The sequence below is a fragment of the Dendrobium catenatum genome, unplaced genomic scaffold (assembly GCF_001605985.2).
Source record: "Dendrobium catenatum unplaced genomic scaffold, ASM160598v2 fragScaff_scaffold_156, whole genome shotgun sequence".
Taxonomy (NCBI): domain Eukaryota; kingdom Viridiplantae; phylum Streptophyta; class Magnoliopsida; order Asparagales; family Orchidaceae; genus Dendrobium; species Dendrobium catenatum.
In genome coordinates, this window is record NW_021318618.1 from 11325565 (window position 1) to 11353484 (window position 27920).

A 27920-nucleotide genomic window follows, 5' to 3' on the forward strand; every position below is an offset into this window, starting at 1 on the left:
TCCCAACCTAACACACTCACCAACCAAGCTAATAAGCTAAGCATCTATGATATGAGTTGAACTTGTGGTTTGATAAGCTCTATTTATGCTCAATTTATGAGCTAGTTAATGAATAAGCTCATGAATTTGAGCCTTAAATGCTCTAAACCATAAATGCTCTGTTCTTCAAAATTAGTAAAATTTTGTTTTATTTTAAATAGTTTCGAGAGTTTAAATGAAATTTTTTCATATAATTTGTGTTTATTTTTATAACCTTGAGGAAATTTTTTTTTTTTTCTATGAATTACTTGTCTAATTTGAATAAATATTCTCCAACAAAAGTATTACATTTATGAAATCTCAAATCTTTTCAGATAGAAATTTTAGAGAAGAGTATTTAATAAATTAAAATTTTGTACATTGTTGAGAGCATGATCGCAATTTTCAATTCAAAGTAAAATATTAATATAACAACAAAATATGAAGACTCGAAGAAAAAAATTATGAATAAAGCTTTTTTATTATATAATTTATCTTTTTATATAACAAGTCCAAAAAAAAAAAGTTTAAAAATATTATATTTGATATTGATATAGAATTTAATATAATTGACCAAATAAATTTAACTCACCTCTGTGAAGAATATCTATTTGCCACCAATAAACAAAAGGTAGCTTCCTAATGGCTAACTACATGTTTTTTGCCAAGAAGGGATGGCGCTCTATATAAACTGAACTAAAATCCCGCCCATCCTTAACATGCTTAAGACTGGCAGAATTCTGACAATGTGAATCAATTTCCGTTTTGGCATAGAATCATTAGAGTTAGGGGCATTTCCTCTGGATGTATGATGCTCCATGTTCTTCATACCTGTTAGTGCATGTAAGAGATTAGGAGTCATATTGGATCTGTGTTAGGAAATGCTTGAAGATCTCGAGTAAACCCTAATAATATTGACGAAACAGTGAGAAAAGTCGATAAATTTGATGGAAAGCCAGAGAGAAAACAGTAGTTTTATTGCAAGAATCAAACTAACGGAAGATGAAAAGCAAGATACAATTGATCCTCAATTCAAGAGGAGTATCGATCTCTTCCAATCCCTAGACGAAACGAAACTAGGGCCCAAGACACCAAGAACTAATCATGCGTAGCCCTAACCCTAATCTCTGTTCCTACTTAAAGGATGCAAATAATCCTCCTAGGCAAAATTACTCCCTTAGCCCTAGCCCTAGCCGCCCCCTCCGATTCTATTTGAAATCCTGAATGGGGCCCACCCATGCTTGGGCGGGCAGCTTCAAGGGGGTCCGAGGTCCACCTCTTATAAACCTGGACCGGCCCTTGGCAAGGGGCCAGCTGGACCGGTCCATGAGGGGCCGATCTAACAATCTGACATGAAGATCTGACTCAAATTACACACACAAATTTTAGATCAACTGATATAAGAATCAGGTCAAGAGCATAATGTCTTCATTAGACATACTGTTACATTTAGCACCCATGAAAAAGGAAGGAAAACTAAAAATAACTATTAAATAAGTAAAAGAGAAAGAACTCACTCTCCTTTGGAGAACCACATCTGCTGAAATGATCCGAGGGAAGCTAGAATACTCCCTCCTATCCATACGCTGTAGAGAAACAAAACAGACAGTCAGTTGAATAAAAGTAAAAAAAAAAAAGTGGAAAAAGGACCCCTAAACACTTCGATGCTGTAATTTGATGAATTTTTACTGCATTGGGTGACATGACGTATCCAGATTGGCCTCCGTACGTGTCCGGACTCCGCACGTAATAATCTCTCTAGTTTTGAACACATTTCTTAAGGTTTACTAAAACAACTTTTTAGCATAACATTTTTTAATTCAAAAAATTTTTATACTAAAAAGTTGCTTTAAAAAGCTGTCCCAAACGAAGCTTAAATATAAGTTAAAATCCAAATTACATGTAAATTTTCAAATTATAAATTTCAAGAGAACAATTCTATACGTTATAATTCCCAAAAAAATATATACAAACACTCATGCTATAATAATACTTGACCTATAAAAAATATCTCCAAATAAAACTATGAAAATTTTTTAAATGTTTTTGTTAGGTATTAGTCCTAGATTTAGGTTTGCTTTTGTGTAGCTATTTGTATAGCTGTAGGTGTTGCTTTTGTGCCTATTAATAGGCTTTAGCTTGTATTAGGAAAGTAGCCAAGGAATAAAGGAATTTTGCATTTGTTGGCTCACGGCTCTTCTCCCCTCTCCCTCCTCCTCTCTCCCTCTCAAGATCTCTCAACAAGGTCTTCCTCCCTAGTTTCTACAGTTTTTTTTGTGTAGATTTATTTAGGAAGTGCATCAATACTCCATTATATTAAAAAAATATCTGAAAATGAAAGGGCTAACATGAAATTAAAATATGAAGTAAAGCAAGGAAATGAGCATCAGCAAGTGCTAGTACAGCTTCAATAACTTTCGACAAAATTAATCACTCCAAAGAAAAAAAATATTTTTTTTTGAAATAAATAAAAGTTAGCTATTCAGTAATATTTCAAATATTAAACAAAACTTAAGATTTAAACCAAAAAAAAATTATATAACATAGAAAGAAAAGCACACCTGAATCGTCTCTCTGTTGCATTTCCGCTTGCTAATACCTTTACCCTTGCCGCTTGCGGACTCTCCTGCCAAGCCAAATAATTATAATTTTACCAATCGGATTATTTCACTAAAAAAAATATTGTGATAGGGAAGCATAAGATTTTGATGGTCACATTTAGTAAAGTCGCCATCACAGATCCCATTCCCAAATGTAAAAAGTTGAAAAGTTAATCCCAAAAATAAAAAAATGACTTCAACTTTGAATTTTACCGTCCCAGGGCATTTCCTCTTAGGGGTGTCAATTTCAGGTCACGGGTGGAACCCGGAACTGACCCGGCACTATTCGGGTCAACTGAAACCTAACCCATTTTTGGAAACGGGTCGATTTTTCAGACCCAAACCAGACCAACTTCGGGTCCAGGTCAACCCTACCCGACCCGAATGACCCGGGGTCAACCAAAAAATAGCTATTTTTCGGGTCAAAATGGGTCAATCTTCCATTTTCGGGTAAAAAACGGGTCAATCTCAGATTACGGATCAAAACGGGTTTTCGGGTAAAAATGGGTCAATTTTGGGTTTTTGAGTCAATCCGAACCCGACCCGGTTTTTGAAACAGATCGATTTGTTAAACCCGAACCCGACCCATTTCAGATCCAGGTTGACCCTAACCCAAAATTTTTGGGGTGTGTTCGTGTCGGATTTTTAGGTCGTGTCAAATATTGACACCCCTATTCCCTCTTACCCGATTGTAATGAGACAGAAAAGGATTTCCAAAGATATCTCTGGAAGTAACAAGACGACTACATATCCCAATTGCAGTCAGAATTGGGCATAAATTTGCTTGATATCACATACAAATCCAAGCATCACAAACTAACCTAATATTGGTGAAAATATGCCAGGATTGACAGTCCGTTACTAATAAAAATAAAGGACTTTGAATAGGAAGATTAGAGCATTAAGTGGTTGAGCAGATATAAAATTAAGATTGGATGTTTTTGTATAAATTTGTGAAATTTAAGATTAAGTAGACACAATGACTAAAAAATAAACATCACATAATTGCAGGAAAGTAAATGAAAAGGAGAAGAACTGAAAAGACATTGAGAAAGCTCATGAGTATTTTATTTTGGGAAAGTGAAGAATAAGAGAGTAGTTGGTACAATATTAAATGCAAAGATAAGCATAAAATTGTTAAGAATAATAGGATTAGTAATAGATTGATTGTTGTTAAGTCAATTTTTAATCACGACATTATAAAAAGTTAGTTCTCTTGCTCTCCAAATTAAATTTAAAATTAGCTTTAAAATAATGTTGGGAAGCTATAGTTTTACTTGTTATAACGTGTACCTGAGAAAAGAAGAAGTAACTTTTATTGGTGACATAAATTAGAGAGAGAATCTAGTAAGGATGAGCAATGAGAAGAATCATCGTATGTAAGATGCAATAAAAATGTTATGGGAAAATTTTACTTGATTTCACAGTTATATATAATCTTAAAATAGTGAAAACATATTTTAAAAAATGAGACTGATAAAGTGAGCCTACCAAATCAACATATTTATACAATACTCATATTATTTTAAATGCAGTGGAAAGGAGATGCAGTGGAAAGGAAATACATTGGAGTTATTTGGATGGATGTATGTAAATGCAAGTGAATGTTTTTTTTTTTTTAGAAGAAATGAATGTAGAGTAAAGCCATAAATGGAGATGGCAGGTGGCGGCTTGCGGCGATGGCGGTGGCAGCGGCGGTGGTGGCCGGCAAAGGTAGTGGTAGGAGGCAGCAATAGTGGGCAGCTAGCAACGTCGGTAGACGTAGGGTGGATCTTGGCGGTGGCTGACGACGAGTGGCAATCAAATAAGCTTATGGTGTAAACAGTTTTAACTCAAAATCGGAGGAGTTTGGTTTACACTCAAGATGAACTACTTCACTTTACATTACATTTACTATGCTTTACTTTGCATCATTTTGTAATCCAACCAAACACCAAATTTTGTAAAACTACTATATTTGAAATACTTTACACCCTAAAGTAATCCAACCAAATAGCCCCAACGAGAAAGTTCTACCACATGAAATAAATGAACAGTTATAGAAGTAAATCTTCAACATCAAAAAAGCAGACAATATAAACAATTAACATAATGAAAGTATGGAAAAACTTGAAAGGCAAAAAATTATTAAACAATCAAGGCTTAACCAAACTTGATGCAGGAAAATATGGATGGTTAACATCATTGTTGATCCTAGGCTCAAATGAGAAAAGTTATTAGTACGTTGAAAACCATTTGTTAAATTTATGCCAAATTTTATTAAATAAGTACCTATTTGAATTTTATAAAATTTCCCTAAAAATTATGAGTTACAATTTAATTTGGGATGTCACCCGTCAGTCATGCAGTACAACTTAACATGATTGTGGTGAAAATTAATAAAAGATTGATCGAGACATCACTTGCAAGTAGTGTGCCATAAATTAATCCAATTATGGTGAACTTTAAGAAATGATGGACCAAGTTTAAAACCTAGAACAAAGAATATGACGAATATAAATATGAAGAATTGGTGGGCATAATAATGAGAAGAATAGTAAACATTGCATACAACAACAACAAGCCTTAATCTAACTATGTGGGGTCAGCTACACGAATCTTTTTTTTTTTCATTATGACCTGTTAAGGGCCAAATTCTCATATAAATCTAATAAAAATGTCATTTCTAATATTTTATAACCAAGTCTTTTTAGGTTTACCTCTACCTTTCTTAAATATAAGTCAAATCTAATACATTTACTTTCCTAACCGGGTCATTCGAAGGCCACCGTTTTATGTCACCAAACCATCTAAGACGACTCTCTCTAATCTTATCTTCCATTGGAGCTACTCCAACCTTTTCATGTATATGCTCATTTCGTATCGTGTCTTTAAGAGAAAAGTCACTCATTCACCTGAGCATCCTCATCTCTGCAACACTTAATATTATGCTTCTCTTTAATGACCAACATTTTGCACCATAAAGCATTGCAGGTCTCACTACCATCTTATGGAATTTTTTCTTAAGTTTGAGAGGGACTAATCTATCACATAATAAGCCTGATGCATTCCTCCTCTTCAACCATCCAACTTGAATTCCACTAATAATATCCCCATCTATTTCACCATCACTCTGAACAATAGACCCAAGATATATAAAATGTGTGCTCTTATTAATGACTTGATCGCCCAAAGTCACAATCCACCCACTAGATCTATTCTTTCTAAAATTACACTCCATATATTTAGTTTTAGATCTAATCAAGCGAAAGTCTTTAGACTCTAAGGTCGACCTCCATAATTCAAGTTTACCTTCAACTCCCTCTCTAGTCTTATTAACAAGAACAATATCATCAGCAAAAAGCATACACCAGGGTACAACCTCTTGCAAATGTCTAGTGCGAACATCCATGACTAATGCAAAAAGATATGGGCTTAAGGCTAATCCTTGATGTAATCCAACTGAAATAGGAAAATACTTTGTCAAACCACCTTGTGTTTGAACACAAGTAACAGCTCCTACATACATATCCTTAATGACTTGAATATAAGCATTATTAACCCCTTTCTTATATAGAACTCTCCATAGCACTTCAATTGGAACTTTATAATATGCTTTATTTAAATCAATAAAAATCATATGTAGATCATCCTTATTCTCTCTATACATCCAACAACTTTTCCACACTTCATTTTCTTTAAAGCCTCTTTAACTTCGATTTTACGAATACGTCGATAAAAACAAAAATCTTTATTTTTATTTAGGGTGCTAAGGTTACTAAAGTAGAAAGAAAATCCAAGAACATTGATAAAAGTTACATGTTTAAATTATTAATAATATAAATGGGATAGAAATCATAATGGATATAAAATTAAAAGATTAAGTTGTTAAGATGAATATTGTAAGCCCTAACATGATTTTAATTAAATTAATAATGATAGGAAATTGTAAATGTGATTACTATTTATGCTCCTCAAGTTTATTAGAAGATAGCATAAAAAGCAAATTTTAAGAAGAAATGGAGGAGTTATTGCAATAAATGCTTGAGAAAAGAGGAAAATTATTGGTCCAGAATTAACTCAATACACAATACAATTGCATTGTGACATAGGAAATTACACAAAAATTTAAAAGATAGCATTAATAAACAAAAAGATCCTAAAAATCTTATCTAGATAAGCTATTTGAGAAAACAAGTTCTTATCTAATTATTATGACGTTTATTTAAAAATACATACAATAATATTCATTGAAGTTATTCCCTCTTTGTGTTTGGGCAACTAAGGGAGATAGACAGAGAGAGAAAGAGAAAGGTAAAGGTTGACGAATTTGTGGAATTCAAATTTTGCATATGTATTTATTCTTTTGAACATTTTCTCTCTTCACGTTCATGTGGCCAAAGCATCCTTGCACGGCTTGATTATGTAGTTAATATTGACATAGAAAAACATCCTTGAATGGTGGCCAAAAGCCCATTAGTATGGCTCTAAACTTCAAATAAACTCCATTTTTAGCCAACTTGCTTGTTTGATGAAAATCACGCCTAAACTACATATTTAGACACATTTAGCATGCATTAAGGTCTCCCCTTACTTTAAGCTTGAACCAATTGGTGGCCTTAATTTGACATTACTAAACTCCAATTTGATTTTGTTTACTCAAATGAGTCCCAATTCGGCTGAATTAGGATTTTGAGAGCCTTGAGATCACAACGCACCCTTTAATTTCAATTATCCCAGCAAAATTACTATTAGTTTGTAAGCAAATAAAATTTGTAGCTGGCCCTCCAAGGATGTAGTCAAACCAAAGAATGTTGTAGCAAGCTCTACAAGTGGTGTAGCCGGTCCATGAGGTTACTCCATCTACATGCATCTCTTTTAAAAATATTTTTAAAAAAGGTTCTTAGAGCAACTATCCATCAATCCATGATGAAATGACAATTTGGCATAATAAAGTGTGTCATGTCGAACATATGTACTTTCTCAATACGTGTTACACGCATGTCTGTGCCCAATTAAAAGGATTAAAAAAATTTGTAGACACGTCTGTTCAGCAGACTTGTCATAAATAATAAATTTTGATCTTAAAAGTATATTAAAAAAAAACTTAATTAAGCGTCTCTTCTCACTTTTTTTTTCAATATGTTACTTAAATAACTTAATAGTTAGATAGCACTAATTTTCTTTGATTTGCCAAATTTTTATAACAATTTTTTTCACAAGCTAATCAAATTTTCAACCTCAAACTAACAATCTATAATATAATATAATAAATATCTTCAATAATATCTTCTTTAATTGAATTTAAAATATTTAATAAATCATAATTTTTTTTAATATGGGAAATTTAAATAAATTTATTATTATTTGAATTTATTTCCTATTATTTAATTTATGTATTTACTATATATTTGATCGTAGTGTGTAATATATAATATTATGATGTGTCAAATGCATGTATGTGTCATATATTTTCAACAATAGATTTATATCGTGACCATGTCATATCACATATGTCCCTAAGCCCATATCGATACATCATGGCCATACATCCTCTGTATTATTTCGCTTACGATAAAAAGTTTAAATTTTATTGAGGCTTACAAAGATCTAATATCATATCAAATGTATCCTCATAATCAAATTATAAAGTATCATGCCAGCAATGAGATGGCATGTATCCCTGATCTAGTTGTTACTTTGATTGTGATGGTTCCATTATAACGCATTGCCCTTCCCCAACAGCTAAATCTATCAATTGTGAGTCATGAAGTGCACTTGTTACAGCAATAAGCCCTCTATTAACCAATGTTCGTATAAAATTGGCCATTTAAGCAAGCTTTCCCACCAAGTCTACGAGATCTCATTAAAGAACGCAACTCCTGGTAGCTAATAATGATCCTTTAGTCGTGTTAGGACAATTACTTAGATTAACTATAGAGATCAAGGTCCATTACAACTCAGGATAACAAAATCATAAGATGTTGATAGAGTTGGTAAAAATTTCTCACTCCATATGTTATGCGCCAATAACGATAAATTTCCTCTCTAATTCAAACTATTGCTACTAAAACAAAGGTCGACGAGCCTATAAACTAACTTTCCTAATCAATTATCTCTCATAATTAAGAAGGGTATTATCAAAGTTTGTTCTTATATGAAACACCAAACCATTCCATGAAGTCTTTGTTAGAACATAAAATTTCACGGAATTTATCTAATATTTAATCTGATTTCTTAAGAAAAACCTAAAATCACTCAAACATTTGATAGATAGGTAGGGAATTTCAAAGCACGAAAAAGGCATAAATAAACTTTTATAAAACAAAAAATAGACAAACAAATTTTATATAGATCAGGTAATAGAAAAATCTTTGAATCGTCAAGTAGAGTGTAGCATAACTAATAATGATAATACAGATGTGAGGAAAAATTAAGGACAGATTATGAAACAATTATAAATGTGGGGATATACGAGTAACATGTAGCAAAGATAAAATTCGGAAAAATAAATTTTGGTGATTTGGGAATGTACAAAGGAATGGTAGCAATACATCAATAAGATGGATAATAAAACAAATAGAAAAGATTAAAAAAAAGAGCAAGCGAAGGTATCAGTAATTACAGTTAACAACTGAAGTGGCACTCATAGGAATGAATAAAATTTTGTTTTATAAAGCAAATTCCAAAAGTTAGGATAAGATTAATGATAATGAAAAAAAATGGTCACATTCAGTGAATTTAAGGCTCTCATGGGCTAATAACAAGCTTAAAAAAAACTTTTTAACCAAACTGAATAAAACTGCAAGATATTTACCATTAACCATAACATAATAGGAAAAAAACAAAGTTCTTATCATAATGAATAGCACTTAACAATAAAGACATTCTAATAAGATATTTAAACCTTCTATAAGGTTCATAAAAATGTAAAATGTGCACATTATATGATTATGAACTCAAGGTTATAAGCTCATGAAACCAATATTTTGAACTTAGTGTATATGAAATAAAGTATATATGAAACAAAGGATGGACATTATGATTCACAACCGCCATTTAAAAAAAAAAAAACGACCAAAGACTCAATGCTAGCTTAGAAAAGACAAGCTAATTAAGATCTTAGCTGCAAAAAAAAAGTACCTCCATTAGATCCTTTTCAAGCCTCTCTTTTAGTTGCTGCATTGATGCAGTGCCACCTGAAAGCTGGTCGCAAAAGGAGGGCAATCACCAGAACATCAAAAACAACCACATACAAGCCTATCAAAGTGCAACGGTAAACTAGTCTTCAAGAAGACAACGCGAAGAAAGACAAAGGAAAAACTAGTTTTTTTTACTGATGCTGTCAAAAGATGACATATTACAAATATAAACTACAAAGATGCAAGGAAATATTCAAACGCAGAAGTATAACTACATCCCTAGCATGTTAGGAAGTACAGAAAAACAGCCAGAGCCTGCAAATTTTAGAGCATTTTGGTGTTGCAGAAAAGCCGTGTTTTATCAAGAAGCGTACTTCCAATTTTTAAAGTATATATAAAACCATTACTTCTCTAACTGGAAAACTACAGGCACTAAGGAAAGCACACTTCATAAATAAACTAGTATCAGAAATGGTGTAGCAGTAAAATATTATGCAAGAGCAACCATTATTTGGAGAAGTGGTTTGGTTGGATATAAAGACAGGGTCCAAAAAACAGGCACTTTGGAAAACATAATCGTGTACTTGAATTATACAGTATTTTAGGTCATTACTTTGGCAAGACAAAAAAACCTGATTCTGATTCTTCTAATGAAGCGATTCTCGTGGAATCAACCAGTATCATTTCCAAGGATTGGTTAGAAGGTTAAGAATCACTGCTCAACTTCAAACACACATTTTGTTACGCCATTGTGGGCTCTGATTTGCTTTCATCAAATAAACATAGATCTTCTCATGAACTATTGTTCGTCTAATAGCACCATCAAATTGAACTCATGTTATCTTGCTAAAAAAATTCTCTTTTCACTAAGGCGAATCTTTTGAACTACTCACCCTGTACATTTTTTGTTGGGATTAATGAACTCATTGAAGGTATTAGACTTCCACCCCTGCTACGACTTCGAAAAAGAGTTTGTTAAAAATATTTGTGATGAGGACATCCGATTGTGGAAAGTTTATCAGAGAAGGGGTCAAAGATCTACGGCCATGATTTGACCACTTATTTTTTAGCTTTTACTTGTATTTGATTTATTTGTGTATCTTTTCCGTTTTTACCCTTACTTGAGGAAGTAGGCTTATGTGACCCCAGGGGGCACTTTTGTCATTAACGTATCATTGTATTTTGGCTATTCATAGGCCTCTCCTCCTCTTTAGAGGGGATGATGATTATAATGAAAAGAAAAATTCTACACTTTGTTTTCTTGGAGAGTTGTGAGCTCTTGGGGGAATCGGAAGTCCCGTGGTAAGGACAAAGCACTACCCATCAGCTGCAAGAAGCATATGGGCTCGTGGTTCATCTCCACCTCAAATTTGCTTTGCTTTCTTCCCTAGCCTCCGGCCCTCCCCTACCCTAGCCGCTGGCCCCTTCCCTCCCTAAAGCCGTCGGCCACCACCCCCTTTCCCTTGCCCCAAAAATTTCAAATCAAGAAATTGATCCTTTCCATATTTTGCGCATCTTAAATTAAGAAGGTTTTAAATTCAAATTTTAATTTATTTGAATTTGAAATTCCTTTCCTAAAATAAGATGAAGTACCTTAGGAAAGTTCCCCCCTCCCAAATTTCAAATGACCCTTTCCATATTCGATGCCTCTTAAATTAGAAAGGTTTTAAATTCATATTTTAATTTATTTGAATTTGAAATTTCTTTCCTAAAATAAGATGAATTATCTAAGGAAAGCCCCACCCTAATCATGTCAATTTAAATTAAATAGAGATTTCCCATAATCCCTCTTTCCTTGAATAGTATTTTATGTTTGGCAAGCCTCACAATTCCCTAAATCAACTCCCCCACTCACCCTAGCCGTCGCCCCCCTCTCTCCCCTCCTTCCCTTTTTTGAGGCAATTTTGGGACGTCGGTCGGCAGCCTCTCGGCATCCCCTCCCCACCAGGGGAAATCGAGACGACTCTTGTCAATAATTTATTCTCGGCCGAACCTAAGGCCGATGACACGAAGTCTTAGTTTTAAAACCATCTCAACCAGATTTAAAATCAACGACACAAGTTCTTGGATTTGAATTCCTCCTAGCTAGATCAGATCAATGGCTTAGAGTCTTGAATTTAAAATCATATCGATCAGATTTAAAATCAACGACTTGAGGTCTTCATTTTGGCAAACACCTTGCTTGCTATAAAATTTATTTAATTACATTGATTATTGTTATTTTAATCATTTCATTGTCATTGACAATCATCAATTACACATATTAATGTGCAAATTAAGGCAAATATAGACAGTTGAAAACTGTCTTTTAATCAATGGTGTCACAAGCCATGCAAATATTTTATTTCTCTAAATAGCATATACGAGCAATTTTTCACAACAGCAATTTCAGTTGGAATAGAGGAGTTCGTGTTTGAGAGATCCTGAACATAATCTTTGAGGGATTGAAGATAGTAGGCTTGAATGTGCTCACGCAAACAGGAGCTAGCAGGACCAGAGGACGAGCAAAGAAAGAAGCAGGGTCGATCGCGCGAGGAGCGGCTCGATACGAAGATGTCGTTCACGTGTGAGGTCGTGCGTGAGGTGGGTTGGTTCGGGTGTGTGGAGGCGGCCTCAGTTTGATTCAAATAGGGCAAGGTGGCACGAGAGGCGGGGATGGTTCGTCGGGTTGAAGGATCCAATCGCGAGATCGGATCGAAATCGGGAGGTTGTGGCAAGCTAGGGCTTTCAGCTTCCTCTATCTGCGTGTGGCACCAAGAGACGAGCGAGAGAAGTGTTTAAATGCTTCCCTCAACCGCTCCTGCCTATCATTCTTAAAAGAAAGTAATGGCGGTTGTGTTATTTTGAACAAACAGTTGCTTCGTCCGTATGAGGTGGGGCCAGCTCGGAGCCAGGTGCGTTGCTTTGCATCTGTTCAAAATTTATTTCTTTCTTTCAGTCAACAATGAACTCCAGTCAAAAGAGGGAATACTAGCAGCTTCAAGGTCAAAAATGTGCTCCTTGTTTGTGACCAACCCAAAGTGGTTACTCGGATAGCTCTCAACCACTAGTGCTGATGGTCGCAATGTGACAGCACCAATGACAGGTTGTTGGTCAAAAAGGAGGTTTTCAATGTTCTCCTTACCCCTCCAAAGCAAGTGGCAATTTCCTTAAGGCTATTCACTATATACAACAGACCTTTGTGAAAAGAAATCATTACGGTAAGGATGGTTCAACTTCATTTTGTCAAATACGACCCATATGAACCTCCATTATTTGTATGGAGTTTGATCGCATCAATATTTGTTTGCAAATGCCCAATCTATGGTTGATCTAGTCAATTTTTTTAAGTCATCTTGAGATCAATACTTTGTGTTATAAATTGTATGCATTAAATCATGCTGTAACAAGTTGCCAATTTCAAGTTATTTACAACCATACAAGAATATAAGTATGCACAAAATTATCATCTATGTGGCACCATACTTATTAAATACATCTACAAAAATCTGATTCCTGCAGGAACCACTATCATGCTAGTCATGGTTTGGCTAAGTTAAATACAGCAGTAGAAATTGCAAGCTAAATAGCATGTAAAATATGATTAATACCTAAATGCCTGCAATTAAATGAAATGTGAGTAACAAAAAAAATAAAGCAAACTATAGTTACCAAAATGCTGCTAAATAACTCTCTACGAATGTCCACATCACATTTATTGATGCTCTCAATAACCTGAAACAAGTAGAAGAAATTGACCTGACTGTAGCTTAAGCAAGTAAACGTGTTTGCTACAAGCAATACAAGAATAACTTCACCATTTGTGGGAGGCCACGAACAGGAGAAGAATCTATGAAATTCTCCATTCCCGGTATAGTCTGTTTCAATTCAGAAAAGAAATATAATGACAAATTGTTTACCTGTGAAGTATAGCTAACGAATCAAGTATTGTACACTTTCCAACGTGAATGTCATATTTCAAGTAATGCAAATAACATATTTCAAATATTACAATTCAAATCTATTGTAGTCATAAAAGAGAGCACCTCTATAAGTTTAGTTTAAAACACAAATCACCCATAGAATTAAACTGCATTTCTGAGGTACCAAATGATAAATTTCTCGAACAGAATCAATAAATAAAACAATAAATAGAAATTCAACAGAGTTTTTTATGATTCATTTTTTTGTTGACAAAAATTTGGCATGCTCCAAGGTTGGTTGAGTTTGGCCACCTTACAAGAAATATCAACCAAGTTCTGTATCACAACAAGTCCTAGGAACAACTGTGTACAATCTTGCTGGCTTACAAATGTATGATGTGAATCATACTCAAAAGCATTAGGTTTAGGGTATGTTTGGCTGGAATACTTTAGGATTTAAGGTATGTTTTAGAAAATTTGGTATGTGGTTGGAATACTTTGGATGAAAAAGGAATTGGTAAAGTAAAAGTAAATGTAGTGTAGTTCATTTTGGAGGTAAAGTAAACTCGCTCAGTTTTGAGCGAGAACGCTTTATACCACAAGCAAGCTCGTTTAACCGCCGCCAACCACAATCGCCGGCTACCATCGCCAACTAACAGCCACAACCACCAACTGCCAGCCACCATCGCCAACCGCCGGCCACCACCCACCGCTGGCCGCGACAATCGACCACCACCGTTGGCCACCGCCGACTGGTGGACATCAAATTAAACTAATACTTAAGTATGACATCAAAACTAAATCAAATAGAAAATTTTCTATGAATGATTGCCACCACATCCACATAAAGGCTTAAATGAAAAGATTCATGAATGCAGGTGAGGATTTAAGGGCATAAAAATCCAAAGAAACTGAACTTTTCTTTTCTAATTTAGAATTTATCCAAAATTGTCACCAAAATTAGAACATTGTTCAAGTTAAGCACATTCCCATTACATCGAACATTGATAGTTGATTCATTAGCTAAACTTAACAGGTAAGTACGGCAAACCTTGGAGCATTCCCATTACATCGCACATTGATAGTTGATGAGTATGATCAGTTAACTAGATCATGTCATAATTACCTGGACTAATGATGGATTGAACAGAATATCAGGAATCTTAAATCGATCTGCACCAATTTCAATAATTCTGCAAGGCAACAAATTAAACTGAGAATCGAAACATTAAAAAATGTATAGTTTATTGTACATACAAAATGTTGGAATTGGATGATCTATAATAATAATAATAATAATAATATATACAAATATTTATTTATTTGTGAGTTTGTACAATACACAGCGAGCGAGAGGACATAAAGATGTACTTACTGTCCATCTGGAAGTTCATATGGCGTCATAGGGATATTAGCATATGCACTCTCTGCAACAAACAATATCAAGGTCCTTTTAAAAACTTCACCAAGAAAAAAAAGAGAAAGAATATGATGAGTTCGGTAAAGTAATATATATATATATATATATATATATATATATATATATAGAGAGAGAGAGAGAGAGAGAGAAAATGCTAAACAGGATACACAAAAATATGTGGTTAGCTGAGATTATATTGCCAAACGCTAATATCATGCAAAGAAATATTTTCAATATCATAAAGATGAGGACATCAAATTTCCACACAAACTAAACAGTGAACTAAAGAACCTTCAAGGAGTAGATACCAAAGAACCCTGAGAAACTATTCACCATATACAAAGACATTATTTTTTGCTGGCACCGCTGACCATGCATCCAGCACTTACACATTCATTTGCAACCCAAATGTTCTTGATACAAACTGACATGCTTATCCTACAGATCAAAATGTTTTACCCAAAACGTACATGAACCTAATCCACCTAACCCATACTCCATTTATTATTTAGATTGTGCATTATTATAGATTACATGACCCGTTTAACCCAAATACAACAAATAAAACCCAAGCATGACTCGTTTAGCCTAAACCCAACTCATTTAACTGAAACTCCAATGATAATCAAGTCAATTTCGGGTCAAATCAACCCAAACCAAACACAGAACATTAATCAGATCAATATTCCATGAACCTGACCCAAACAATTATTGGGTCAACCTCTACCAAAAGTTTTTTTATTCTTGCTAGATTCAGCTTGTCTAATCGGATCATTTATTGATACTCCTATTCATTCAAGCGAAAATAAAATAGAAGAACCAAATTATACATTTTTCTTCTCTTCCTCAATTCTTCTCTCAAAAATTTTATCTTCTGAGATCCCAAAAGGATTTTAAAAAAAGTAGAAAAACCCACCAATTGCCTTAAAATTTCATAGCATGATTATAAAACTATAGCACTTAATTCTGTCTTCCATCGACTTATTCCTCACAAGCTAGCACAACAAAAAAAAATCAATCACAATAAAAAAGAATTAATAATCAAAACTCAAAAAGGATTAATAAATAACTAAAAATAAATAATATTAGTAATTACCCATATTTTATTTATTAAATCCTTTTCAAATTGAAATAATGACAATTAAATTACATTAATTAAAATAGATGAATGATAATAATAATAATAATTATTATTATATTTAAATTAAAGAAATATGATATAAAAAATTAGTGAAGTTATTAGTAAAACACTTATAAATGCATATTTCTTTGTGTGAGCGAAAGGAGAGGGAGAGTGCAAGAGATAGAGAGAGGGCAAACAAGAATGAGAGACAGAGAAAGAGATGATAAGCATTAGCAAGAAAGTGAGAGAGACCATGCGAGCAAGATCCAAAACTAAGCGAATCGACGATCATGTGACTCGCGTATGCTATAGAAGGTTGAGACGAGTACAAGCATGGTGAGAATCGAAGACTATGGCTTTTCTCTTTACTATTTTTTTCCAAACCAATGGTAAAATTTTTACATTTTTATTTCAGATTAATAACTATAGACCTATCATTTCTTTTTAAAGAAATTTTGTTAGACTTTTTGTGTATAGAAGGAAATATATCAAAAGAAGAAGATAATGTGGTATTTTGCAAAAGTGGGAAGAAGAGAATAAAATTTAAGGTAAACAGCTATATTCTTTTAAATATCACTTGTTAATAAAGCCAACATATGCAAAAGTATAGGAGGAAAACAATTTCTACTCATAAAAGGAAGCATGATTGGATGTAGTCCAACATTTTGATAAACTATCAAGCAAAGAAAGAAAATAAAAAAAAATCTTGAAGTATCAACAGACTTCTAGGCTTTGCACTAAGCGAATTTCTTATGAGACAATGCAATTGAGAAATGAGATACTGAAATACCATCATAAGGAGTATCCGGAGCCCTGCATACACATTCCTTTATGTCACTAGCAATCAGTCTCTGCCATTAAAAAACTTTCAGTAAAGTTAAGCAAACTCAATAACCTTGGATGCATTGGAAAGGAAAAATAAACAGAAGATGAGAGACTGATCTATACCTGAGAGTAAAGCTTGTAGCGTTCTGTGGTATTTGGAAAATCAAGATCTATTGTCTACAGACCAAAACAAAGCATGAACAGTTGGATTGTTAATAAATAGAACTTAGCACAACAGGTTTTTTTAGCATATAAAATCCAAAACTAATAAAATTTTACGCTCTACAGACTTCTTGGGATCTGCATTCATTCAAATAGACATGCAAGTGCATGTGCGCGTGAGTGCATTTGTGAATATGTGTGTGTCAATGCATTGTCATGTTTTACACGAAGGAACCACCCAATCTTTCTCTCAACGAAGGAACAAGTAGGTTCAACTTTTGAATGGATCACATAGTAATCTCAAATAAGAAGATGGAGGAAGATGGAGCAGGGAACAGAAGTCCCCTACTTAGTCCAACATACGACAGAAGCGGAGTGTAAACTCCCATTCCTCTTTTACTAAGATAAAGAACATACTAGGGAGGTAGATAATGCTTGTTAGCAGTGGAAAGAATAGAAAAGTAAAGGAAGATTTGGAGCGTTAGAGTAGAATATTCCAAGGAAAAAGATGGAATAAAGTATCTACTGAATTCAAATGCATCATGTGATGACTTTTACATAATATGAGATGAATTCTGTCTGTTGAACAGTTATCGACATGGAAAGTACAAAGCTAAATGTTGTGATGGAGTTCGTTAAGAATTTGAGTCAAACTGCTCAAAGTCAATCATTTATTTATCTTTTCTTCAAATGTAGCTCTACTACTAATATTTGGAGGAGACTTCTCTTATTGTTAAAAAATTATAATGCTGCATCCGCTTGATTCATTTTTTTCTTCTTGGATGCATGCAACAAGGAAATTGCTAAAAAGACAACCGTATATTTTATTACTCCCTACACTTTGGAACATTTCGAGGGAGAGGAAAAACAGATTCTTTTCCAACATTTTTATGGAAGAAAAATCTATCTAGTTCAACCCAATATCTCAAGCTTAATTTTAGATAAATTCTAGTCACGAAAATATCTATTAATGACTGAATTAAGAACGAAAATTGGTTTACAGATGGAAGAGCTTGCAAAAATACTCAACAGAATATGCAGATTAACTGATTCTCCAATATTATCAAAATCAGTAAGAAAATCAAACAGAGCTTCAGATTTAGTAATAAACAACAAACATATACTGCAAACAATGAAACAACAAATATAAATCAGTTTGTCCGTGAAGTTGTGTAGTAAGTTAATATATACGAGAATAAAAGGAGCCTTCAGAGATGATGAATAAAATTTCAAAGCAAAGTATTTCTAACTTTAACAATATAGGTACAAAAGCTCATCAGTAGCCTTCGGGCATGTTTCAGCCATGGCTTGTTGGTCCTCAAATAAACTAAAGCAATATTGAGCAAATCAACTATCAAGCTCGATCCACAAATATAATAATTTCACTTTAACAACATAGATACAAAAGTTCATCAGTAGCCTTCAGGCATGCTTCAGCCATGGCTTGTTCGCCCTCATATTTTATAAACTAAAGAAATATTGAACAAATCAACTATCAAGTTCGATCCAAAAATACAATAATTCCAGGATAACAGTCCAAGTTTTGACTAACACTGTAACACACTTTTGATTGTAAAAAGTGGGCTTGCGGCCATCACATGAAAGGGACCCACCATGGTAAGAAAATAGAGGATCAGAAGAAGAAAGCATGAGTAAAATTGTGATAAATGAAGCAAACTAAAACACAGATTACTGTATAGAAAATCTGAAAATTAGTTTAGATGGGTTATCGCAAGTTTACCTGAAAATCTCCGGGGCGTGCTTCCTTTCTTTTGAAAGAGTATCTGGGCTTGAACTGGAAAATAGATAAACATCTATGAGGAAAATCATAGGCGCTCCAATCCTATTCTAGATAAAGAAGGAACAAAATGTAATATAACAGTTTCCTAATTAAACCAAACTTGACTTACAATAATGCCTTTGCTCTCCAAGCTTTTCATCATGCATTCAGTTAGGAATTCACCTCCAATCGGAGAAGTTGCAACGCCCTAAAGTCACAAATATCAGCTCTTGTATGAGAAAAAGCTGAAGGTCAAGAATTGGAAACTATAGTACCAAATGTAACAGTAAGGAAGAAGCTTCTGCCATTGATCCAATTGAAATAATTTTAAAATAAGCTAAACAAAATACATAAACCCTCAACATATCAAGGAAAACACGAGAGCAAAAGATATCGAACAACCATTCAGTAAAAAGTACCTTCTGAAGGACATAACCATCCTGTACAGGAGCTACAGTAGTCGATCCACCACCACTGTTAGGGGGAGGAGTTTATTAGTGATGGTTCCACCAATTGAGCAGTTTACATTTGCTCCAAGTCAAAAGAAGATAAAAGAGGGAATAGGCAAAATAATAATAAATAACAGCATTAACTTTCATGGAAACTTTAGTAAAAAAAAATTCAAACATACAAGCATTCCAATTTTGAATTTATACAAAACACTTATATATAAAAATAATAATCAAGCTCAAAATTTGTGTTCAATCAATAAGCATAATATTTTTAAAACAAACAGTTCAATAGGTAAACGTAATATAACTACATTCCATCATGAGAAACACAATTATAGTACAAAAGGTGCTCTGGGCAAAGAAAAAAAAAACGCTGCAGTTCTAATGAACAAAAGCAAACATTCACTCTATTTCAAAGGCTCATAAAATGAGAAATAAATATAGTTCTAAGAAGAAGCTCAGCTAATCCAAAATAATAAAAAGCATGAGATTTCACCTATCAACAACAAGAGAAGTAGCTCTGCCAGAAGCAAAGGATGTAAGAACCTGTCAAAGAAAATAATGAATAAGCTGGAATATAAACCCCAAACCATAAATGAAATTCAAACCAAAACTTATAATCGCATCAATAAAAGACGGGCAAATATCATACAGCATTTTTTGCAACAAACAACGCAGGAACTTTGTAATTCTCAAACAAGATCTCTGCCATCCTGAAATAGAAAAGAACAATATTTTCTACAAATCAGATACTTGAAGGGAAAAATTAAGGATATAACAAACTTACTGAAGCAACTCTATGCTTAGAGAATACAACATGCATGGAATTAGAGATCAAATTATATTCATCAAGATGCAACAGCATGGGGAAAAGTAAACTCTACCATATTGAAAATTGTTGCAATCCATCTATTCAGGAAAGCTGAAAATCTGCGACAATTCAACTTCTTTCAGAAGACTGACACCAAATAAAGCAACTTATTCTAGCAATCCTATCATAATATTGTTGTTGTTTAGACAAAAAATTATGGTGCATCTTATTCAGTAAGTAGAGATGCCTATTTATATAAGATGAATACAAATGAAAAATAAATAAAAATGAGAATGATTATAATCATGAGGGAATAAATGCATTTTTTTTTCTTCAAATAGATACTCTCCCTCATATTATTTTTCTAATACGTGTCATATGCCAACACTCTCCTTCAAGGTGAAGGATATATGTTCGTTGGCTCCAACTTATTAAATAAATGAGAGAAGTGTTGAAGTCCTAAGGCTTTGGCAAAGATATATATGCCACTTATTTTGAATTAGAAACATAAATAGTTATTATCTTCTCAAAAAGCAGAACATCTCTTATGAATTTGCAATCAACTTTGAAGTATTTAGTCCGTTAATGGAAATCAGAACCGCTACCAATATGAATGACTACACAATAAAACTTAGTATTTTCATTAGTTTAAATGAGATTGCCATTTATGAGAGAATTTTAATTTTTTTTTCTTCCGTAGGTCATTATTTATCTCACATTGCTCATTATTATTTAATTTTAGTGCTACGATAGTAATGGATCTCCTAATTTTCTATTTCGTCAAATATTAAACCTAATGCAAACTATAAATCTCAAAACAATTCAAATGAGATGAATAACATGGTGGTTAGACCTGCAATGCTTTATTGCGCAGAATGTTGACCATTAAATAAGAAGCATAATATTAAGCTAAGTGTTGCAAAGATGAGGATGCTCGGGTGGATGAGTGGCTTTACTCTTAGATACAGGATATGAAATGAGCATATACGTGAAAAGGTTGGAGTAGCTCCAGTGGCAGATAAGATTAGAGAGAGTCGCCTTAGATAATTTGGTCACATAAAATGGCTTCCTTTTGATGATTCGGTTAAGAGAGTAGATGTATTAAATTTAACCTATGCTAAGAAAGGCAGAGGTAGACTTAAAAATACTTGGTTAGAAAATATTAGAAATGACATTTATTTATCATATATAAATGAGAATTTGACTCTTAACCGGACAAAATGGAGAAAAAGGATTCATGTAGCCGACCCCACGTAGTGGGATAAAGGCTTGATGTTGTTGTTGTGGTGTTGCATTTTTTTTTTTTTTTTTTTCTAGCCACAACAATTTCTCACCAAATTCAACCATTCCCCTTTGGCTTTAATCATGACTAGAAAGAGTAATTTCTCAAACAGCTTTTTTTCCTTTTGGCACTCCATGCACTCGCATGTTTTTATCAACATTCTACATTGTGCAGCTTGCAACGTGTCATCCTAATTTTATTTTAGTTCACAATAGCATTCTAATTATGTTATTTATCATAAAGCTATTGCTACTGCAAGATCTGAAGAGAGATTGTTGTACACAACTTTATCCATGCATTAGTGTATGCAGTTGCATATTCTTTTCTTGCTAGACGTAAAAAATATTAAATATTTACAATTAGTTCGAGTTCTCCAACTTAGTGTTATTTGATGAATGAAATTTTATTAATATTTTGCAATATCAGTAGGGTTTTTGAGTCTACTATAGATAGCATTAACATTTTGTCTTCGATCAATAATTAACAAAAAAAAAATATTTGATTGGCATAATATTCATTATGATGCCTTTACATTAGCACCTTATCTGAAAAATGACTAATACCAAAAAGCGATATCAAAAAGTCACTATGACCTTCAAGCTTCCTGAAACATCTTTAGATATATTCTAGATATAAAATTTTTAGGGATCATCTTTCTTTCAAAATATTGCATGACTTGGACCCCTACATGAGGCATGGTAGAATAGAAACAATTATATTCATGAAGCTGAAGGGCTGTTTAATTGAATGAAAAATTGAAATTAAGTAAAACAATTGCATCCAAAGTTAGCTTTTTTATGCTTGGTTTCAAGTAAATGAAGCAAATTTACTTTACTTCATGGTTCATTTTCGTAACAAAAACAATATAGTGAATAAAACAAAATTGAATGCATTTACTTATATGGCATTCAAAATACAGCACAACAAACAGCCCCTAAAATTATAGGCAGTAAAGTCAAACATAAGTACGGATTAGATTCTGATTCAGAATAGAAACAATAATCCATTCATGAACCATCAAGTCACCATACTACATAAAGTAAACATAAAGTAATGCCAGAGGAGAAAGACGACCTCTCTCTCTGCTGTGGAGCATTTGAAGTTGGCTCTGCAAGTAGCATGGGATGCTCCATGGGATCAATTAGTAACCTGTCCCTGAAATACAGATTATCAAGCGTGTTTCCCATAAGAAATTAAGAAATATAACAAATTCCATACACAAAGAATAAGAGCTTCAAGAACCAAAAATTGAACAATAAAAATATAGTTAGAAAGAGTCGTTGTCGAGCTAATTTTCAATAATATGTTAAATGAACAACAATTTTCAATAATTTTTCCTCGAACCTGCAAGCATAAATGCAACAAACATTTATTCTTTTTTTCTTTGTATGAGTCTAGAAGAAAGGTACAGGAGCTTCTGTTGCAAGTGACCGCGAGTAATTGTAAATGTCAATTTTAGAACCATAAAATCGTCATCCGGCAACCCCATTGTCATTGTCAAATTTGCAAAGATGTAGAAGAAAATTAGAGGTTTAGCCCTCAATCCTAATCATCATCTTCATCATTACCATCATCATAAAAAAAGGAATTGCGTTATCCCCAACAAGATAATCTCAACCTCAACTTCTCCATCAAATACTGTACTAGAGGTATGCAAAGTAGGTAAACCTTTTATTTTTGTTTTCCTTTTACTTGGAAGAATTTCAAATATCATCTCTCATTTCATAAGTAACACTAACCTTAGCACCATCCCCCTAAGTGAGATCTTCTAAAACAAATGCAAACTCAACATCTTCAATAACCTCAGCATACAGTTTTTCAATCAACCATTTATTAGCATCATCAATGCCATCTATAGAATTCTAATTTAAATGAGCAATTTTTAGCACATAGTTTATTTTAATAGTTCAATGTAAGTTAGTGAGAATTAGATAAGTGGTAAATATTTAACAACCTTTAAGATGACGCAAATGACAATAACATGTGCCTAGACTTCAAAATGTTTAAGGTTTTGCTAAACTAAAACCAAGATAAATCAATCAAATCTATATCTACAGGTTTTTTATTCTCGAAATAGGACTCTTCTAAGCAATAATGCTTCGTATTGTTTGAGTCTTCTCACAATGCCAAAGAAGATGCTTACCAGATCCACTGATTGCATGAATCAAAGAACAATATGTTAATGGCTGCAATTGAAAATTTTATCAAGTGACAGTTGACGCTCCATATGATGGATATATAATGGATGTTTAATTACTTTTTCATCTATGTTTCCATCAATTGGAAGAACCATTCATCAAATTCCCCGAGTATTCATATGAAAACAAGAAAATCCTTATGTTGTGAAATGCTCGCTGTGGCAAGTTTGTAGCTTTCCATAATTCCATTACTTTTAATCGAATGTAAAATAATAAAACATTTCTTTTCTGATGACACCTTCTTTCTGCAAAAGAATTATGAATGAAGAAAACATCCTCTTTGTTGCATGTACATGGAAAGCTGTCAAGAGGCCTTATCATATGCTACAAAGAGTGTGGTAAAGTTGATTTTAAAGACTAAACAATGAAGATCATCAATAAAATGCTCTCCAAAAGAGGAAATAAACAAATAAATCAAAATTGCATCAAATAAAACTATCAACGCCAGCAGAGAGAGCAAAATCTTGTCTTTGGTGAGATTTTTTTTAATACATATTATTTTTTAATGGCAAGATGCTCAGGTGGATGAGTGGCTTTACTCTTAGAGACAGAATATGAAATGAGCATATACATGAAAAGGTTGGAGTAGCTCCAATGGCAGATAAGATTATAGAGAGTCGTCTTAGATGGTTTGGTCACATAAAATGGCGGCCTTCCGATGACCCGGTTAGATGAGTGGATGTATTAGATTTAACCTATGTTAAGAAAGATAGAGGTAGACCTAAAAAGACTTGGTTAGAAAATATTAGAATTGACCTCTCTTTATTACATCTAAATGAGAATGACTCTTAACTGGACACAATGGAGAAAAAGGATTCATGTAGCCGACCCCACGTAGCAGGATAAAGGCTTGATTTGTTGTTGTTGTTTTTTTTTTATTTTTTAATCTTTAGTAATGCACACCTAAGAAGTTCAATGATGAACAAAACACAATATAACTACTTAATTGATGAATTTTAAGGAAAAAACAACTTTTTTCCCATTTCAAATAAGATTCCTAAAATATGTTATGGTAGTTGAATTTGATGGACGTATATTTATTCTGGCAAAAGAAACTGAAAGAATCAAATAGAATAGCATATGCTCTATCATTAACTCCATTAATGTATATATGGAATATAAATTAGGATTTGCAATACCAGAATAATCGTGTCTTAGATAATAACAGACTCACTTGAAGGCATGAGCCCAAATGTTATCAACAATATCCCAATCAGCAACAACTCCTTCTTGGAAGGGTGATATCACCTAATTCGAAAAGCAATATAAAGAATCAACAATATTGACTACCTCAACTAAAGCCACTCTTATTTTGAGATTACACAAATAAAATTAAAATGTATTGAACCCTCACCTCCATATGGTCTCTTCTGAAACCTAAAGCCTGAGAACCAACATACAATTTTCTTTTTGTTTTAGCTTTCTCTGAATCTAATCCCTTCAGTCCAGCTTTCAGATCAGACATGGATTCACTTTCTTTCTCAAACTTGGTACCATTTACCACTTCTTGTTGCTCAATTGATCCAACAACCTAAACAAAATATTTCAAGTGTTATGCAAATAACGAAGTAGAAGTTGTGAAAAAAATTAGTAGCGCCAATACAACTCTCAGAAACTAGCCTAATATTCAAGCAGACGAGAAGTCATGCATCTGAAATTCTTTCTAATAAGATCATGATGTTACATCGTTATAACCAATGTTGAATTATCCAAAAACTACCAGGTTTCACAATTTGCAAACACATCCAACATAAATGTCCAGAGAAACTTAAAATCAAGGACTGTACCGAGTAAAATGTTGAGACTTCAAAATAAATAACGAGAGGGCATGCTGGAAAATTACAAATGCATCCTGAGTGCTGAAATTTTGAGCACACTTACAGAGGGAAATACTGCCTTGGGAGCATCTTCACCGGCATAACCAGCTTTGCAGGTATGAGAACCTAAATCAATTACTATCGCCGATACTTCGTCTACACAAACGGAGTTCAATAAAAGTAAGAAAAGTTGAAGTCGCAATTAGGTTACCACAAAGCATCAACTAAAAAGAAAGCAAGACTCACCGCCCCCATACATTCCGCCCTACTTGGTAGCAACGAACTCGAAAAATGAAACAATCCCGACAACTCAAAGCTGCAAAAAACTGGCTAAGGAGCTAAAGACCAAAAGAAAAAAACTTTGGTTACCGAAGAGCGGCAAAACCCTAACTTGAGAAAATGGAGTTGTTTTCTCACCGCCTGATTTTGGAAAGTAACAGCGTCAGCTCCGCCTCCAGCCCGGTTCACTTCAGCTCTGTAAGAACTTTGTGAAGACCAGAAAGCCTGTTGGCGCCGCGAGCCCTCGCTGACAATAAAAATGCCAATAAAAAATAAAATTGCGGTAAATTTGACTTTGTATTGATTTATCAAATTTTTTTTTTTTTTTTTTGAAAAATTTGGGGCATAAGCCCATATATTACCGTGATGAAGAAAAGTTACAAGTAAAGAAAATACAAGTAAAACTATTCATCATAAGCAAAGAACAAAAACTTATGAGGTAGAAAATAAGAAAAAATCCCAACTATACCTCCCAAAAACTATCAAAAATCAAAAAGAAGCACCAAATGTGTTAAATAGCAGATATAACCCAAAAACTGGACAAAGGCATCAGAGTAACCAGCATATCTCGTATGGCAGTGACGGTGTGCAGAGTATCAAGCAGCATAGTAGTAGTTCCCGAATGAAGAATCCCCAGCAAAATGCAAAGCGAGGAGAGCCGTGCGTCAGAAATAATAGTTTGGAAGCCTGCACCTGCAGCAAAACAGAGAGGAAAGAGCTCCCGAACCCAATAGCCTGGACTCAGAAAATTGCAAAAAATTTGAAAGACCTATCCCTGGTTGCCCAATGACCGTCCAAGGGAAGGATAAGGGGAGCTTCATCATCGTCCAGGCAGGGCAAAGCACCATAATCCGAAGGGACGTTGAGCAGCCAGATAATAGCAAAACAGAACAGAGCCTCCACCTTATACAATTCCCAGCAATTCCAACGAGTTTTTTCATTTCAGAATCTTCCCAAAAACAGCTCTTCTAATAATAAAAGCATTGGTTGTGCTGCTGGATAGCAAATTCCCATACCTCCTACTATTCCTTTCTTTCCATATATAGTAAACACAACAGCAAATAAAAAGAAAATACATTTTCTTCACTTGCTGTGATAAAGAAGGATCCCCATCTATCCATTCTAAAAGCTGTAGAATGTTAGGTCTAAGAAGCAGTTTCTTAGCCGGAGGGATAACCGTAGTAATGATATCATAAGAGTACGAACATTCAAAAAATAGGTGAAAAATAGTTTCAGGAAATACATGGCATAGACTGCAAGTATTAGGAATTATGATGTTTCTTTTGAGCAAGGCGTCCGCTGTTTTCAATCCATTAACTAATGCAAGCCAAGTGAAGCTGGAATACCTTAAAGCATGAGGTTGATGCCAGACTTGGTCGGACCAAGAGCGCCTAGGAAGATTGGAATAAAACTCAAACATATAATCAGAAAATTTACTGCTCGGATTGTTTCCCCAAGACAAACAATTGTTGGTAGCAGTAAGAATGGGAATACCCTGAATACCATCCCTAACAAGAGGAGGGATAACAGCCGGCAAATCCCATTGATCATTAGAGATGAAATATCTTAAGAGGGACTTAGGCGAGGTAGCTTGTAGGACATATAATCCATTTGAGAAATCTTCCAGTCTACCGTTATAACACCAGTGATCCCAGTAAATAGAAATTGGTGAGTTACTAGTAACACAAAAACAAAATTTACTCCTGGTAGTAACAGCCGTAACACAAACCAATTTCCAGAATTTTGAAGCAGTGGGAGGAGGAGGACACCAAGGAGATAGATACCTAGAACGGAGCCAGGAGGAAAAAGGCGATTCCATATTGTACATTCTCAAGATAACTGAACAGTGAAAGCAAACTGCATCCCAGCCAGGGAAGGAATACCCAACCCCCCAAATTGCTTCGGCCTGCACACCTTCTCCCAAGAAACCATATGAATTTTCTTGGAGATCCCTGGGTCTCCAAAGAAAAGAAATTTGGAGCAAACTTTTTTAAAAAATTTGTAGACAGCCCTAGGTAGGATAGCACCCCGGATCCAGTAGCTAGGCAATAGAGTTTAGGATGGTAAATTTTAGGAATTGAGTCCTCCCCGCAAAAGAGAGCAGGTTAGCTTTCCACCCCGAGAGATTTT

At 34.0% G+C, this 27920-nt stretch overlaps 1 protein-coding gene across 5 annotated transcripts; it reads right to left on the minus strand.

The window, feature by feature from the left end:
• Positions 1 to 536: 536 nt before the first annotated feature.
• LOC110096218 (actin-related protein 4) lies at positions 537 to 26054 on the minus strand. Of its 5 annotated transcripts, none has more exons than XM_028692599.1 (21): positions 25929 to 26054; positions 25758 to 25849; positions 25576 to 25667; positions 25049 to 25225; positions 24869 to 24942; positions 22571 to 22645; positions 20056 to 20116; positions 19900 to 19949; positions 19371 to 19425; positions 19082 to 19159; positions 18913 to 18966; positions 17133 to 17186; positions 16975 to 17035; positions 15017 to 15068; positions 14768 to 14834; positions 13537 to 13596; positions 13391 to 13453; positions 9741 to 9803; positions 2580 to 2644; positions 1536 to 1604; positions 537 to 849 (listed from the first exon to the last, which is right to left on the minus strand). In XM_028692599.1, exons 2-21 carry the CDS (start codon positions 25768 to 25770, stop codon positions 804 to 806), a joined length of 1329 nt encoding a protein of 442 aa, XP_028548432.1. In that variant the 5' UTR covers positions 25771 to 25849; positions 25929 to 26054; the 3' UTR covers positions 537 to 803. The 5 variants fall into 5 exon arrangements, with proteins under 5 accessions (XP_028548432.1, XP_020677709.1, XP_020677710.1 ...); XM_020822050.2 differs by having other exon boundaries at positions 22571 to 22651; XM_020822051.2 differs by having other exon boundaries at positions 22571 to 22651; positions 25758 to 25827; positions 25929 to 26042.
• Between the last annotated feature and the right edge of the window lie 1866 nt (positions 26055 to 27920).

Excerpts from the sequence above, each read along its gene's own strand:
- LOC110096218 (XM_020822050.2), bottom strand. Across the intron at positions 25,226-25,575 it reads CCAAGGCAGTATTTCCCTCT|GTTGTTGGATCAATTGAGCA; the intron begins GTAAGTGTGCTC and ends TATTTTGTTTAG. Across the intron at positions 17,187-18,912 it reads CACGCCCCGGAGATTTTCAG|ACAATAGATCTTGATTTTCC; the intron begins GTAAACTTGCGA and ends TTTGGTCTGTAG.